The sequence below is a fragment of the Anolis carolinensis genome, chromosome 1 (genome assembly GCF_035594765.1).
Source record: "Anolis carolinensis isolate JA03-04 chromosome 1, rAnoCar3.1.pri, whole genome shotgun sequence".
Taxonomy (NCBI): Eukaryota; Metazoa; Chordata; class Lepidosauria; order Squamata; family Dactyloidae; genus Anolis; species Anolis carolinensis.
The window spans coordinates 228,307,600-228,326,108 of NC_085841.1; the positions used below are offsets into that span (position 1 = coordinate 228,307,600).

Below are 18,509 nucleotides of genomic sequence, written 5' to 3' on the forward strand. Positions count from 1 at the left end.
AACTGTCTGATAGCAAATGGAAATGTACGTTATCATGCAAGTTTGCACTCTCTTTGGATCAAGACAAAATAAATATCAAGAAATTTAATAATTTACTGATCCACATTCATTACTGCTTAATGCTGAAGGCTGTTTTTACATAGATAGAACACTGATAAAAAGTGTTATTAATATTCCCTATTTCAAATTACAAAATTAAATATAATAATGTAGCTCAAGGCCTTTAGAGGGGATACATTTAAATGAATTGCATAATAATAACATCTTGTACCTAAATATAAAATTCAATCAAAGCTTTTCTAACACTTATAGAATATTTTGATGTGCATAAAGAAAATGTATTTTACCTGTACTTATGCAATTTCCTAATATTACCTGATATTAAGAACATGCCATGCTCTTTGAAACTTTACACATGCTGACAGAAAAGGCCCTGTTGACCTCTTAAAAGCTTCCTTCTATGAAACCATTCACAAGAGCTGTCTTACAAAGCAGAGACCAGAGTTCAAAAACTAAAATGTTGACTGATTTATCTTGAACAGTAGACACATGCACATCTCATGTCATTGTTTTTGAAACTCCCCTGAGCTTTCCAGTGGCCTGCTCTCTGACTTGCTCTCTGGCATTGTCTGGGGTTGTGATGCAGGACATTTGGTTGAGAAACAAAGACCCAAAGCCACTGCATGTCTCAATCTACTTGCTTAGTTCAGTTCTCTGGATTGTGACCCAAACTTAAAAATTTATCTTGTCTATATATGGCTTTTTTAAAAAGAGTTAAAATTAAGTTTGTATTTTTGAAGGATTTGGACCCACTATGGCATTCCATAACCTCCAGTTAATTCACAGAATTATTGCAGAAGTGTAACACCTGTTAGAAATATTTATAACCTAGATATTTCTCTCCAGAGTGTTTAAAAAATTACCTCTTAATATGTGACTGAAGGCTTTCCTTCAAATCCTGTGCACAATTAAAATGCATCTTTTCAGCAATTCCAAGTTTTTGTTCATAAAATATGAAATATATCTCTTTCCACATTTATTTAATAATTCTAACATAGGCACTGAATAGTTCAAATAAGGAAGCACCAGTGCTGCTTGCGTCCATCTGTATCAACCGAGATATCCTTCTGTAGAGAAAATCCTTGAAAAACAGATATTTCTGATCTTTCTGGAACATCTCTGAAAAATTAAGCAAAAAGGCAGCAGATGTAAAACAGGCTTCCCTGGTACCCCCACAGCTAGCTTATTGACTGCCATCATATACATGACTATGAAAATTAACTGCTACTGGGTTCTGTGGGACTAACCCCAAGTAACTACATATAGGACTGAAACCTTCCTTTTGGATAACTTTGATCCAAACAGTCATGCCAGATAACATGTGAAATCCAGAAGTTCAAAATTAGAACTAAAATCTGCTGAGGATAACTATTTGGCTTTTAGAAATGCAATTGTATGACCAAGAGCTCTGTCAAAATACGTGGACATCACTAGTCCTGGGTTAGTATAGATTATTATATCTAAGATCAAAATAGCATATTTCACAGGGATGCAATCATGAAAGACAATGTGGAACTGAGTTTGGTTAATTTGTCACTCATCTTGTTCCATAAGTTGGTAATACTGTAATGGGTCATTTGATTTTCTCCTCCCTTCCATTGTAAATATAGCACTTAAACTATAGAATCTCAACCCGTTATTCCAGGAGTAGATAGTGTCACTATGACAGCATTATCTTGTACCTTTCTATCCAAGTTTAAGGAAAGGCTGACTGCTTGACAGCCTAGTCGCACTGCTTACAGATTCTGTCCTTTCTCTTAGATTGTGGGTACCATGTGAGATTGAACTAGTTCTGGGTCAGTTCATCTATCCTTGTAATGTTTGGGATCCTTTATCATGTGTGTTTCCTCATTCCCACTAGCAGCCAGCCAATGATCTGAAGACAGAGTAGGAAACATTCAAAATGATGGTCAGAACTTCTTTGTACTATGATATCCAGGATTTCCAAGCTACCATGCTACATGCAAACTAAATAATCTTAAATGTTACAAGAGATATATGTAGAAGTTGTTTCCATGACAGCTTATGTCACCTGAGACTCAGGCAGCATCCTAACTATTACTGCTCTTCCATGAACAGAAGATAGTCCTTTATTGGCAGAGAAGCAATGATCCTCACTGGGTTTTCTCATTTCCCTTTCCTCCTCTCAGATGCACCTATATTGCTTTAAAGGTCTTTCATTTTTCTGGAACAGGATGGGAAGAGGTATAGTGACTTCATGGGCAATATAAAGAGGCAGTTGTAAAAAAATCTCAGCCTCTTTCCTTTCTCCCAGTGTGGATTACAAGTCTGGATGCAGCCTGCTCTTCTCTGCAACTGTCAGATATAATATGCAACTCTGACCTTTGCTCTGATGTCCAAATATGTATTTTTCCACAATTTGCATAAGAACCCCATTTAGAATCTGGTCCCTCTGCTTGATGGGAAATTGGCAGTGAGACATTCAGTCGTCTTACTATAACTGAGGATTGAATCCTATTAAATTAAATAGTATATTACTAACGTATTTTAAGAACCACAGGATATTGTCTAACACCACAGAACAAGGGAAGGAAACATGATTTACATAAACCATTTGGTTGCATCACAGGGAGAATTGCTTGATGGAACACCGGATTACATGTCAGGTCTTGATGACATGACAGACTCCGACTCCTGCCTGTCCCGAAAGAAGATCAAGAAGACAGAGAGTGGCATGTACGCATGTGACTTATGTGACAAGACATTCCAGAAAAGCAGTTCCCTTCTGCGACACAAATATGAGCACACAGGTACGAATGATTGCAATGGGGAGAGAGACAAGTTTTGTTGCATGTGATACATTTCATAATATTTAATGAGTACACTTCCACAACATAAGATGCAGCATCTGCTAAGACATTCAACAAGGAAGAAATAATGTGCATTGCTTAGCTCATTTTGACTCCTCCCCCCACATGTTCAATATGTTGGCACTTTTTCTTTGTGTTTCTGGATATTAAGAGGCCATAGCGGACCAAAATAACATGAAAAATTGGGTATAACTAGAACGCCAGTTCATTCTCTAGGCCTCTAGAAATAATAATAAATTGCAATAAAATAAAAATCAGATTTTTAAAAAATCAGGTATTTTTTTCAAAGGTGAAATTGAAAGGACTAAAAGGTGTGGCCAGTGATCTTGTTTCTCAGTTAATATCAGTTTAGTAAATCTGTCCCCAATAATAACTCAGCCACTAACATATTTTCAGTTATTCTGTTCTTAAATGCCTGCGTGAAGAGAATTATCCCCCAAATAGTGAATTCTCTGTTATTGCTTATTAGTCATGTATAATCTCAACCTACCCTACTTCTAATAAGCACAGCTGATCTGTTCTTTCAAACAAGTCTTCCCTTGAAATGAACAAATATGAGCCTTGAAACACAAAGTAAAGTTGAAGTGAGTTTGTGTAGGTTTTTTTGCAATGGAGGAAAGAGTGTCCTAAGGTTTTTGGTCTGGAAATACCCAAGTCTTTCCCACTCCCGTACTTAATAACAGTCTGGCCTGCATCACTTAGATAACTCTGCTAAAGATATGGTCTTTTCCCCCATAATACGGTTGCCACAATAAAACTACTTTCCTAAGATGGCTTCTAACAGACAGCATGCAGATGCTTCTGCTACAATCAGTTTTAAATGACATCTGCATGTTACTGTGTGTTGAGAGGCAGGTGTTAAAAGTCTTTATATGAAGCAGGATTACCTTCTCTGTTTGAAAACTCAGGGCATTCCTAATGCCTGAAATAAAAACCTGGAAGTTTTTATGGAATGCCAGCTTAAAAATTAAAAGTATGAAAATATTGAATGTAAAAATAAAGTATGACTTCAAAATTATTCATCAGTGGCAGACTTTTCTGATCTGGTGCCTTTCAAGAGTGTTTAGTTGCTACCTCCTCAGTCATTCCAGAAAGCATACCCATTTACCATGCAGGCTGGGAATGATGGGAATTGAATCTAGCGCCTCTGGAGTGCGCCAACTTTGAGAAGGCTGAACTATGGATTTAGATAAGAAGTTAGATTTCCGTATTATTAAGGTTCAAATTGTGTGGCTAGATAGCTGGATTTGTTTGTGTGTGCACTCACATATATATGGGAAGGAACCAGAACACTAAATATTAGAATAAACACATATAATATGATGGGCAAATTTTAAAGCAAGATATCTGAGCTCTTAACCAATGATCATCAGCAAACTATGAGACTATACATGAGAACTTTTCTAGCTCTAGCTTTTTTTTCTGTATACATGTTATCCTTTCACACTTTTGGGATTCTGTTGCTTCTCTTCTAATACATATTTATACTTTACACAAAACCCAAAGCAGCAGTTTAGTTTTTTTTATAACAATGTTGATTCTATTGCATGGATTAATAGCAATGAAACTGGAAAAAGAAATAATCATTTGATAATGTATGTAAAAAGTAAAGTTTTATCTTGGCTGGTTAATCTCAACTAGAGCAGATCCATTCAATTGTTGAAAGCTGAATATGCACAAGTCAATACCACTGATTCAGTAAGTATACTGTAATCAGTAGTATCAACAAGATGTAGACATATGTTTTTTATAGTTTCCAGGATGTTTACCTTCTTTATAATCTACCCATCTGAATAACTACCTACCTACCTATCTACCCATGCAGTTTTCAAAATAATTCAAAAACACTTCCTCTAAATCAATGGTTCTCAACCTGTGGCTCCCCAGATATTTTGGCCTTCAACTCCCAGAAATCCTAATAGCTGGTAAACTGGCTGGGATTTCTGGGAGTTGTAGGCCAAAACACCTGAGGACCCACAGGTTGAGAACAACTGCTCTAAATGGTCCTTTGCTATGTTTTACTAGAACCACTCTTGGGGGGGGGGGGAGAAAGTCTGGCACATATGTAGACATTACTCCCACAAATATCAAGTCTGGCTTTTTGTCCAGTGCTTACTAAAATAAAGTAAAACTTTGAGATGACAGTCTGATAAACATTGTTTCTGTGAAATCCTTGTAATTTTCAGTGCTTTTGGAAGGTAGTTAATTTCAGTTATTACTAAATATACACCTTTACCTCCATATATGGCTCAACAACCTCTCAAATCGCATTTAGCAAATTCTGTCCATTCATTATATCTTTGTCTTTTAAAGTATGGACTGTGGTCCTCTGCACAACTAGTCAACTTCTAATGACATTAGGGCTGGGCACTTGGAAAGTATGATATACTGAGCAGTCCATTCCCATGCGCACTCCAGCAGTGGCAAAAGTGCATGCCAAGTGGCTGGTCAGCAATTAATCACCAGTCATGTCACAAGCACCAGACAAGCATCTTCTCTGTCATAGTGTCTGGTCACCTTTGCTCTGAACTGACAGTGTCCTTTCAGCCAGTGGTGAGAGAAATGAGCCAAAAAGTGTGTTTTCAAACCTTTACTTTAGGATTGCCAGTTTTACGACAATGCATTGGCATAACAGATTTGAAAACTGTGAATGACTAAAGTTTAAAAACAGCCATGAATGAAACCAAAAATGGACTGCTCGCCACATCCAGTTTTGCTTTTCATTTTCTGACTAGAGCCCCAGTGGAGCAATGGGTTAAACCCTTGTGCCGGCAGGACTGCCAACCAACAGGTCGGCGGTTTGAATCCAGGGAGAGCAGGTGAGCTCCCTCTTTTAGCTCCAGCTCCCCATGCGGAGACATGAGAGAAGTTTCCCACAGAATGGTAAAACTTCAAACATCTGGGCGTCCCCTGGGCAATGTCCTTGCAGATGGCCAATTCTCTCACACCAGAAGCAACTTGCAGTTTCTCAAGTAGCTCCTGACACGAAAAAAATAAATTAAAAAACTATGTCTTTTTTTGACAATCAGAAGAATCCAATGGACAAAAATATTGGCCCTTAGATCTACCAGTTTCCCACCCTGTGACCTACCTTTATATACTTAAGACTTAACTTTTCATAATGACTGTATAAATTAGTAAAATGTCCTAGCCAAGAACAATTAAAAATAAGAAGAGATGTCTAAAACGTATCATATTAAACCATCTTGATTTTAAGTTATTCCAATTATGAAAACTATTGCTTTTGTATATTTCTTTAAAAAAGAAAACACTCTCCTTTTCCATGAGAGCCTAAAAGATACAAGGTGTTCTACTGCTACTACTCCATCACTATTATGTTCTTTGTTCCTCAGCCTTTTCAGCTAGATCCAGTGCAGAAAATAAAAAAAGATGTTTAAATGCTCATGGGATTAGGGAAGAAAATTAAAGCAGTATTTTGGACCAGATTGTTTGTTTCATTGGTGTATATATTCCTTATGCTGCATTAATCAGGTGCAATTGTTTGTTTGTTTGTTTGTTTTGAGAGAGGAAACTCTGCAGGCTTTGCATCTCTGCACCTTTCCTCTCCTGAACGATTTTATTACAGCCATCTGCAAATATTACGGTTTACTACACTACTACCGTAAACCTCTTATGTTGGAGCTGGCCTTCATATATACTAGTATCTGGGCATATGGCTGAATCCCGTAAAGTTGGTCGGCCATAAGGTCCACAGATGTAGGCTGGAAATTTAAAGAAAGAAAAATTGAGAAGTCAAAATGCATGCGCTCACCTACTTGATTTGCAAAAAAAAAAAAAAAGGAAATAGTTAATACACACTCTGATTTTGAACTAGCAAGGAAGGCTTACTGTGCAAAAAGAAAAAAGTATAGCTGTCCTTTTTATGAGATTTGCTCTCTTGGCTTTATCAGAAACAATTGTCCTTGAAAAGTAAAACGACAAAAAGCATGGAAACTACAGTTAAGAGATTTGGGCTCCCTTCATCTCTGCCCCAGATTTCCTTTGTGAACTTCAGGAAATACTAGTCCTATGTAAGCAAGCATGCAACCTGCTCACAGGAAGTCTAAAAGCAGGGAAACAAGGCTGGCATGCATGCAAGCCTCACCCGAATGCCCATGTCCCTCCTTCTCAGTCCTTGACTTTCCTTGTACAGTAGAGTCTCTCTTATCCAACATATATGGAGCCGGCAGAATGTTGGATAAGCCAAAATGCTGTATAATAAGGTGGGATTAATGAAAAGCCTATTAAATGTCAAATTATATTATGATTTTACAAATTAAGCACCAAAACATTATGTTTTACAACCAATCGAAAGAAAAAGCAGTTCAATACATGGTAACATTATGTAGTAATTACTCTATTTACGAATTTAGCACCAAAACATCGCAATGTATTGAAAACATTGACTATGAAAACATTGACTACTAATTTTTTTTACTACAAATAAATATAGAATTGCATGAAATGAACTTACAGTAACAACATTGTCGGAAGTGAAATCCGTAAAAAGTTCACTCCTGTGAAGATTTTAAAAAAATCTGTGATCCTTGCCTGTCTAGAGAAACAGCTGTGGATCTGGGTGGGAGGAAGACTGTGTTGGATAATACAGAATGTTGGATGAACTAAGGTTGCATATGCAAGACTCTACTGTATTGAGGGTGTCTATAAAAGGAGTGTCTGCCATATTTTCCATTAAAAGGCTTCTATTTTATATTGAAGCCTCACATTCCCCCAATCAATTGTCTGCATAGGTTTTCTATTGCAAGAAACAACCTAATACCTAATTCCAGAGTAAATATGTGTGTGTATGTGCCTTCAAGTTGCCCATTGATCCCATGAATGCCATAGGGCTACTCAGTGGCACTTCTGTCAGTCTATAATAATCTCTGGCACCTGGTATTCATTGGTGATTTCCATCCCGAGTATTAACCAGAGCCCTGCTTAGCTTCCTAGATCAGAGAGGTTCTAGTGCCTTTAGGGTATATATAGGCCCTGTTCTAAGAGCAACAAAGGGCAGTTTAGTTCATGCAATCATGTTCCTGTCTACTTATAAGCAAATCCCACTGAATTCAACACTATGCCCAGATAAGTGTGTACAGTATTGGAGCCATGAACAGTCTCATAGAAACTGCTGCATTAAAATAGTTAACTGGAGAAGCACTCAGTACAAAGGGTAACACAGTCAAATTAGGTTGTCTTCAATAAATCAGGAAGAAGGCATGCTAAATAACATGAAACTGCCCTTGATATCCCTCAACCTATCCTTCCATTCTCACCCAGCTAAAGTTTACTTCCGAGAAAATGTAAAGACCACTTGCCTTTTTCTTCTTGTTCCTTGGCCTCTTTTGTAAATGTTAAGTGAATTGCAAATTAAACTGATAAAGTTATGGAAAAAGCCCGAGCGGTGGAATGGCTGTCTCCTCTATTAATATATATGAGAAATTTCAATCTGTGTTCAGGGCAAGACTCTCTGAACTGCAATTAACCTTTGCTTTCAGTGTCTGAATCATTATCCTTTCCTCATCGTTTTTGGGACAGTTAGTGCTTATCTTTTCAGAGTAGCACAAATAACAGGCAAAACTTTATAAGCCAAAATGTGGATCTCTTTAAAATCAGAGTTCCACTTTCCTTCGTCATCAGCTAGCTTTTCTGGAAATGTCTTGATAGCTCATAACCAGTTCAGTCATTTAGAAAGTTTTATGAGGAATGAAAGTAATAATGCAGGACCTAAATCATCACTTCTCAGATATGTATGATTTGAGCAAGTCATTGTATTCGTTCTACCTAAACTCTTCATCCCTGAGATTGTGTAAAAGACCCCAATACTAGTCTAAATCCAAGACATAGTTGTTTCATCTCCTCTCCCCGTTATGACCCTCTGTGCCACTTCCAGACTAGCTGCAGAAGGAATCCCAGCCCTCTGCTGCAGGCTGTGAGGATGCCATTAGCTACTATCAAAGTGTCAAAGTAACAACCCCTTCGACACTTTGGACTAACCAAACAGTCTATAAAATATTTATTTGTTTATTTATTTATTTATTTATTTATTTATTTATTTATGTTTTTGCAATTACTCTGTTGTATGTAATTGCTTCATTTTTAGCATATCTTGTTTGTGGCGCATTCATTGCAATTCTGGTTTGAGTCATCAAGCCACTCCATTGACATAACCTTCGTTCCTTGGGCTTCACAGTGATGAAAAAAAATTCTCCCTACTCCACAATCACCGTGGCTACTTTTATAGTAATTTTTTAATTGTTTTAAGAAAATGTAGACACCAGAAAAGGCAGTATGTTTTATAGTGCCCTGCATCATCATCCAGCATGGTTGGGCAAATGTTAAGACCAACTGGAGCTAATATTGTTTCCCTGCTCCTCATCATTCCTTCCTGTTCTTTATGTGTAACTAGCTGTGCCCGGCCACGCGTTGCTGTGGCTAGGACTTTATTTTTCTTTTCTTTTTGTTGTATGAACTTAGAGGAGTGGATGAGAGGTTGTGATGTCACTTTTTGGGGTTGTGGGGTGTTTAGTTTAGTTGTTTTGTCCAGTGCCGTGATTCCATTACCCTTTTATATATATAGATTTAGATATAATGTAGATCAAACACCAGCTAGAACAGTGGTTCTCAACTTGTGGGCCCCCAGCTGTTTTGGCCGACAACTCCCAGAAATCTCAGCCAGTTTACCAGCTGTTAGGATTTCTGGGAGTTGAAGGCCAAAACATCTGGGGACCCACAGGTTGAGAACCACTGCACTAGAACATCTATATTTATTTTAAATCTAGTTTCTGCCTCCTGCAGAATTCTGGGGTTCATAATTTAGTGAGGCCCAGGACCTTTCTGGCTGAACATTTTAAAGGCCCCTCCTTTAAACTACAAGTCCCAGAATTCTGCAGGAGACAGTAAACAGATGCTGTAGTGTGATGAAGTCTGAAGACTGTAGTCATCTACCAGCCTCTTGTCCCAAGAATCCATTCAGTCTTCACTGAGTGGAGACCTTCTGGTGAAAAGGTGATGGTGGACAATTTCAATGAAAACCAGAGTTTGGATCTGCTGCAAACAAACAAACAAACAAACAAACAAAGAAAAGAGGATCCTTACTCACCACTAGTGGCTGTTTCTGAATGGATTGTTGTTCATGTGTGCCTTCATGTTTCTGACTTATGGCGAACCTATCATGGGGTTTTCTTGGCAAACTTTGTTGAGAGGGGACTTGACTTTGCCTCCCTCAGAGTCTGAGAGAGTGTGACATGCCCAATGACAGCCAGTGGGTTTCCATGGCCAAGCGGGGATTCAGATGGATATCACAGGCCAAAACAAGCTGTGAGGTGATTACGGTAGGGAAAGGAAGTTAATGTATGCTACGTATTGCTGTGTCAGGGAGAGATTTTCATTCAGAGCCACTTTTGATCAGTGCTGCTGTTATTGACCAAAGACCCCTAGCAATCTTCTAGAGGCTGTCACTGAACAGAGACCAGATGACTCCACAGTGGGGCCAAACGTAATTGCTTTCTGCTCAGAGGTGCTGGGAGTTAAATCAGTCTTGCTAGTCAGTCTATAAAAGTTACGGGGCTATAAAAATATTTTTATGAGCTCTTCTGTCCACAGATACCTGGGTTGGTAATGCATAACACACCAATGGCTTAATTTTTTTCCTTAAAAAAACTTTCAACTTTCTACTTACAAGACCTTCTCTGCCTGATCACGCGAGTTAATTTTTATTTGGCAGTTGTTGTTTGCAGGAACGTCTGAGTCCTGTGTGAGCCAGTCAATACTGTGTTGGGTTTGTATATGAGCAATCTAACATTAAGCTTATCACTGGCTGACTTGCCTTTCTGAGCTGATGGAAGGAAAGAGCTGAGAAAGGAAGGCCACATACACTATTATCCTTAGAGGAAGGGTGCCATAAAAATATACTGGGGAAATAATAGTTGCACAGACATTCATTTGGGAGAAAGATGTGGTATGCATCATGCTTTCTTGTGCTGTTTCCACGTAGCCTATTATCTGTAGACATTTAAGGAAGGGGAGACATAGAGATGAAAAGCTTGTAGCTTATTGGTTTCTCTGAGACAGACAACCCGGCAGTGACAGGAAAATCCCATACATGGAACTCCAGCATTAGTAGGTTATAATTTTTAGCTTTCTTTACCAAGCTCCTTTTGGATACATACAGGTACATGGAGATGTATGAACAAGCCATGTTCAGAGGTCTAAATAATACATATAATTATATGCAGCTTATTTTCCAAGAACAAATAACTTTTAGACTTTTTTTAAAACAAACATGCTCTCTTGTATTATGAAAGCAAGTTGATACGGGCCAACATGACCTTGTTATTTCCATGTTTTATAAGGAATTCAATAACAACAACAATAATGCTTTCTTAGTGATAGAAGGACTACTTTTATTTCTGGATTGACTCAACAAAACATATTTTTGAGGTTTACTAGGAAATGTTGCAACTCTGAATTCTCATCTCATGATTCCTTAGTTAGAGCTTGATTCATTGAAAAATATACATGCTGTTTATAGATAATTTTCTCTCACTTGACTCAAAAACACGGATTACTTTTTATACTTAAATAATATACAATTTCTTGGAGTAAATTCAAAGCTTGTGAAATTTGCACTAGAAATGCGAGTCTTTCTTCTTTGTAACAACAGAGCAAGTGTGGTATTTGCAATTATGCCAAATTGCATTTATAACGCACCTTTGACCGCCTCACTACACTCTGCCCATTAATCCATCTCCACCGGGACTACTTCTAACATCCAAACCCCAACGTAGCTTCAATCAGCTGCCTTTAGAAAATCAAACCGCTGCCAGATGATTCCTTATGTACCTTCCAAGTCTGGGATTTCTCCACCCTCACCCTCAAAAACTACTTACCATTTATCATTGAACTAAGGAAATATACAGCTTTCAAAAACACATTCTGTGCACCCCGTGTCTAAGCTCAAGAAGTCTGTACCTTTGGGCTTTTATGTATATTTTTCATGTGGCAATGAAATTTTAGGCCTCTGGGGAATTGTTGCTTAAAATGATTAGATATAATTATTTCTCACTGCAAATCCTAAGAGACCCAAGGATATGGGATAAAAGCACAGTGCAAACACATACACACACAAATATTTGCATAACATGTCTTTAAACATATAATAATTTCTAATTTTATTTATATATCGCCCCCATTGGTACTTATCGTGAAAGAATACAACAAGCAATAATGCAGTAACATTTCTTCCATGAAATAATATGTTTTAACAAGGGGAAAGAAGAAGAGAGAGAAGAAAGATTTTGTTATTAGGAGCCATGAGTGTGTCTCCTGACAAAAATGCCTGGGTAATTTACAGTATTGCTCTGCTTTTTAAAATGTGTGATGCTGCCATATACCCACGGAGAAAAGTGACTTAGACATTTTTAATTATATTTTCAGTTGTCTTGGATGACAGATTTTAAAATTCACATGTTAATGTCATCCAGATCATTGTCTAACCATCTGATGAGACCATGATTGGATTGTATTTAGTGGCCAAAAGGAGCAGGAGATGAAAGTCCAGAATGGATGCATAAGGCTGGGATAAATTTAAAGGATAAACAACAAGACAATTTTAAGCTGTTTTTCGTTATTGTACTTCCAAGCTCCTGCTGGATTGAAATCGAAATATATAATGAAACAATAAATGCATTGTTTCAAGGCATCCAAAAGTCAGATTGAGAAATGTTCCTCTATAGAAAGTTGTGTTGATCTAGAAAGGGTGTTATTTTAAAAATAAAATACAATATAGTAGTATATAGCTTTGCCTCTGAATATTTTGCCAGTAGAGCAAGCTACTGGTTGTTGCATAGCTATATAGCGAATGGAATCTTTCTCCCTGTATCTGTTTTCAAGGAGAAGCTGCTGAGCATTTCAGAGAAGGACTTTATAATTAGCTATGCCTTAGCTCACGTCAGGGGATGTACACAGTGCCATCTGCTCTGGATTTTAGTCTGAACTTTAAAAGAGCTGTCCCCAAAATAGGTTCATTACCTTAGCTAGCTCCTTCAAAGTGCTGACTAAAAACGGATTCACCATTGACCTGGAAACCAGCAGCCGCCTCTGGCAGATGACCTGGGAAACCCTTTCTAACTTGATCTTTTTGTATCTCTACTAATCACATCATTGACCTGGAAGTACCCAATCAAACTATATCTGGCAGCTTTTCAGGAGAGCAAAGAGTTCCTGAAAGCATTCTCCCTAAAACATTCTTCACTTTCTCGCATTTTTCTTCCCTTTATGAATGTGTTTATCACTGCAGACATTTCTTCTTCTCTGTCTCTCTTTCGATCTTATTGTCTTGCATCGGACCATTCCACATTTACCACCAACTGATTTCAAACCATCAAGGAGGGAGGTTTTATAACATTTTATTTTCTATCAAAGGAAATTTAAATAAAACATTCTTTCTGTATTTCTCTTTCATCCTAGTAAGTCTATCTATGGTCAGGTAACACAATGGATTTTCTTTCAGTGGGCTGCTGGTGGTAAACACAATAGTTCTTATCGTTTACCAAGGAATTTCCCAGCCAGCTTGATTGATGCATAATACTCAACCGATACATAATAATATACTGCTTTCCACTTTAAAAGACCCGAAATGGTTTGCAGCACATTATAAAATAACAGAACATTATAAACACATAGCATTTTTTAAATTGTAGGGTTTCATAGAGCAAGCATTGAACAACGTAAACAGGTAAATGGTTGGGAAAAGGTGGGATAAAGCAAGTCAGTATTTATTATGTGTCAAAAGTACACAATTTTTGTTATGTGACATATTGGAAAGCAGGGCTATGTCGCATGGAATGGAGATATAGAATTAACTATGCCACAAATATCAAGCGCAAGGCCCTTGGGCTAAATCCGGCTCTCTGCATCATTTCATGTGGCCTGTGAGGCTTTCAGTGCCAGGACAATATAGTTACATTTATACAGTCTAACAATTAGAAAACCACTCTTTGAAGGCAGCCATAAGGCTGATGTGGCCTTCGGTGAAAATTAGTTTGACACCTCTGATCCATATCATGTGAACTTCTTGACTGTGTGACGGAGGGATGCACCTTTCTTAGGACTAAAAGGAACATCCCAAAGTGAACCAGCATAACTCTTATGTCTAGTTGTTACACAAATCAAAAACACAGATGATATCAGTTTGCCCCTCTGTTAACTTTGATCAGCTTTTATGAAAACCTTTCAGTTATTCTGAATACATTGTCAGTTGCCAGCCTCATCAAAACATTTGAGATAAGCATTTTTAAATGTGGATCCTACTTTTATATCATAAAATTGTACTCAGGATAGCTAACAACCATACATTTATGATAGAACAAACATAAAATATAGTTTAAAAAGCACAAAATTACAAAGTACTATTCAAAATCTCTTTCAGAACTTGTAAAAGTGTTGATACCTTCACATGAAGATAAATCTCAGTGTGTAGCAAAAATATGATCTATGAAAAATATGATCACAATGCCCAGTGGCCACCTAATGTATTTAATATACTGTCATTTATCTTTTGCCTCCTTAAACTGTCTTCTGAGCAGATTGATGCATTGATGTAAGTGTAAGGAGAAGCAAAATGAAATAAAGCATTTTAAAAACTCATATGATGAGACCAGTGTCATCAAAGCAAAAATACAGGACAGGTAAACATATCACATAGGCAAACTGTCTCCTCTATAGCCATACTTTTTCATATATATAGCAATAAAAACTTGCTAGTCTAGAATAGTGGGCAAAATACATTTTAAATCAGAAACCTGTTCAGTTTGAATATTATACCATCCCCAAACATGGTGTAGCCCTACATTTTCAGTATGGAAATAATACATGCCTACCTCATAAGGAGGTTATTAACATTTATTAAATTATTCTGAATGGGAAAGGTTTGAAACATTAATTAGTCTCATATTATTGTGATATGAGAAAATTGCAAGGGGAACAAGTATATTCCAAGCAGAAATAGCTTCCATTTGCCCCACGTAGATTTTGACATTTCCTTCTGGTCAACAAGTGTATCTTGGAGCATGAAGTAGTCATGTTAAGAATTTATAATGGATCACTGCTATACACATTCATATAATATTGTTGTTGTACACATTCAAGTCATTTCCAACCTTTGGCATCTCTTGCCACAGGGTTTTCTTGGCAAGATTTGTTTAGAGGAGGTTTGCCTTTGCCTTCCTCTGAGGCTGAGGCAGTATCACTTGCCCAGCATGGCCCATGGCCTGCTCTCCTGAGTCATAGTCCAGCATTCAGATTACTACACCACATTGGCTCTATTTGTATAATAGCACATCTGAATTATGTAAATGTTAACACATTGTTCAATCTTAGTGGGCACTTAAGAGTCTTGGTAGTCAACCAGGTATAATTTTCAGAGGTGTTTAACAACAAAACTAAACCAAACAATGCATACCTTATAAATATGAATTTCCCTTCTGATGACCTCTTCCCTCCCTATTCCAACTTGTGATGTAGAACCTTTTCTCATGATCATCTGAATCTGCAGCAGCTGTAGGAAGAAGCCGCTGGTTATACTGGCTTGTAGGCAAATATTCTGAGCTTGTATTGAAATAATCATTTCAAACTGCCAGCACTTGGGTTTGGCCTGCTGGGTTTGGCCTGCTGCCACTACCTCATTTGGCGTACCAGAGCCAAATCCTATACATTCCACTTGCACGGAATTGAATGTCATGACTGCCTTCCTCATAGACTGATACTGCCAGGGTGCAGAAGAAGAAGCTGGTGTGTCTGTGTCTGTGCACTTCTCTTCAAAAGCTTGAAGTCTTGTATGGATGTAATCGTGTTAGCCAATCCCATCCCTTTGAGCAAAAAGTGGACTTGAAGCCATGCTATATGTGCCTTCAAATTGACTCTGACTTATGGTGACTCTCTCAGATCAAGATTTCTTCGGAGGGGGTCACCATTGCTTTCTTCTTATACTGTATGGACTTGCCCAAGATCACCCAATGGGCAGATGCAGTGGTAAAGTGACTGTAGATGTTAAGATGGGATGGAGGGATAAGAACCATCTCCAGCATATTGGAAACAAGGAGGGCAGCTTTCACTGTTTTGCCCTTCCACTGCTGCATTTTACTCCAAAAAGGGATTATAATGGACTCTCGTGCCAGTATTCGTCCCCAGTATAGATGTGGTTCCACACATTAAAGGCCCATCCAGGTCATGGCATAATGCTCAATACCGTAATATCAGTTGCAATCGAAACGAACCCACATGTAAACCAAAGGATCCCCAACTGGTGCTTTGTAGCCCAGATGGAAGGAGACGAAAAATGAGAATGTGGTAATAATGCACACCACAACAATCCATAACCTACAAGCTCAGGGTAATAAAAGAACAAAGTCATTTTTAAGCAGTGAGAAAGGGATATAGGTAGACTGGGAAGAAAGTAGTAAAAACTGTTCAGTGAAAAGTAGTCATAGCTAGAGAAAAGTGGATATGGTCCTTGTTCAGTACCTGGGGGTAAATGATGCAAGGAATTGCTGATTAGCTGCTCTAAAGAGCAGGAAAAAGGGTCTCATAAGTCTGTGAAGGTTTTTTTTTAAAACATTGCAATATTAGCTTTTATTATATTCTAGCACCTATAATAATCAGAGAGATTATAATCTAGCACTTAGTATAATCATCCTGTAAAGGGGAAACTTTGTTGTGCAGTGGAGAGTGCCTAGAAATTATTGTCCACGGACAGCATACTGTAAATCTAGCTAGTCATTGCATTGTGTCTTGCTGATAAACCAGTCTTCCTTTCTTTTTTCCTTCCTTCTAATATCAACTCTATTTTAATAGGAAGCTTGGAAGTATAGATGTTACAGAAAGTGTCAAAGGCATTCCAGGGCTATTTGCAGCTTCTAATCAACCAGATGTGTTTGGAGGGTAGGGCCATAGGATCACATTTCAGGCCTTGGATTTGAAACTGCTTGAAATAACAAAGGAAATATCCTGCAGCTGAAGAAAACTTCAGCATTCACTGACAACTCACAGAAAAAACTTTCCCAAATTGCTCTCTAGGAGCAATTTTGCTCATGTAGCATATTTCAGTACTTGCTGATAGGGAACTAAATCTTTCACTAAAGTTAATAGAAATTTTTCCTGAGTAAGGACTTCACCACTGAATTCTCAGAATCATACTTCTTTCCGTTCTCGCAATTAGTTGCTATGCATTTGGTCAGTGAGGCAATGATTCTGCTCCTGTGTAATCCAGCAGCAAATCTCTTACATTGCTCTTTACCCTGTTGTTATTTATATTTGTGTTAACTTTGATTACATTGAACAAATTCAGGGGTAGCTGTGTTGCCCATACAGCAAAATAAAACAAAATTCACAAAAGAGTGATAACTTTATTGGCCAACCAAAAATGCCCAAAATTTATCATGGAGCCTTTTGAAGCCCCACTGACTTCTTCAGCAGGCAAAAGATGCTAAAAATATACAGCAGAAGAAAAGGAAAGTGACAGAGTTGGAATTACTTTACTGTTACTAAGAGAGTGTAAATGTTACTGCCCTTTGTTCAAGAGGGAAGTGATCTTTGCCTGCATTGAGATCCTTTCAAATCAAATGTACAAGAGAAACAACCTCATACAAAATGAAGGTCTGTGATTAAAACACCATCACTTTTCTTTTCTTGAACCTAAGGAAAGGCTGAAGCACTGTGTCGTCTCCTAGCCCCTCTGTATCATCCACTCACTGTTACTGAACTGAATCCCCAAGTCCTTCCTTTCTCAGCTTCTGATAGAACACGCTTTTGACTACAAGTGCTGTACATATTTAGCCATGGCTGTTCTGTGTCTATCCTGCTAAAATGCAACCAGTGACTATGAAGACACAAAGAAAGAATTGTTTCCAGTTAACTGTAAGAACTAGTTATGCCTACAAAAGCACGCCACTTACACGGATTGTTCCCAACCTAGATAACGGCAACTGTAAAATCTTGATTTATAAAGTATTAGAATTAGTCATAATATTAAATTAGGTGTCGTTACCCAATGATTTTGGAATCTTGGGTTTATCTGAGGTTTACAATTCAGGAGCTCATGAAAGACGATATTGTTGTAGTGTAATAATTTTCTTCATGTGAAGCATGGAGAAACACTTAAAATCACGAGCTGCATGATGGAACAGAACTGGGAAGACTCAATCATTAAGTAACTGTATCCTTGTTTATGGTCAGATGCCCTTAATTCAATAAAGGACAAACAAGAGACAACACAATATATGTGAGAGGCTCTGTAGAGCTGTAAATAAATGAGGTATTCATCTAACTTTGTTGCAGGCATCAGTTGCCCACTGAAACTGCCCGTTTCTCTCCTGAGACATTATTTCTCCCCTTTATTTGTTACTTCGGTGAGATTTAAAGATGTCTAAGAATGCCACTCACTAAATGCAAATTATTATTTTTTAAACTCAATTGTTTATTTGAGGAATTTCCACACCACCCTTCCTTCCCCCCCTCCCCCCCCCCAACAGTTGCATAGTTGTTCCTTTGATGTTGCAGGAAATCTATAGACATATTTTCTCAGTAAAGGAATTTAAGAAAATGCAGTCTTACTAGCTT

General features: G+C 37.8%; 1 protein-coding gene across 8 annotated transcripts in view; it reads left to right on the plus strand.

Moving 5' to 3' along the window:
* zeb2 (zinc finger E-box binding homeobox 2) overlaps positions 1–18,509 on the plus strand; it is a 186,433-nt gene that overhangs the window by 165,123 nt on the left and 2,801 nt on the right. For all 8 annotated transcript variants that reach the window (XM_062966538.1, XM_062966567.1, XM_062966581.1 and 5 more), the window contains one exon: positions 2,651–2,831. In XM_062966538.1, coding sequence (XP_062822608.1) covers positions 2,651–2,831 — 181 coding nt within the window. The remainder of the gene's footprint in view (positions 1–2,650; positions 2,832–18,509) is intronic.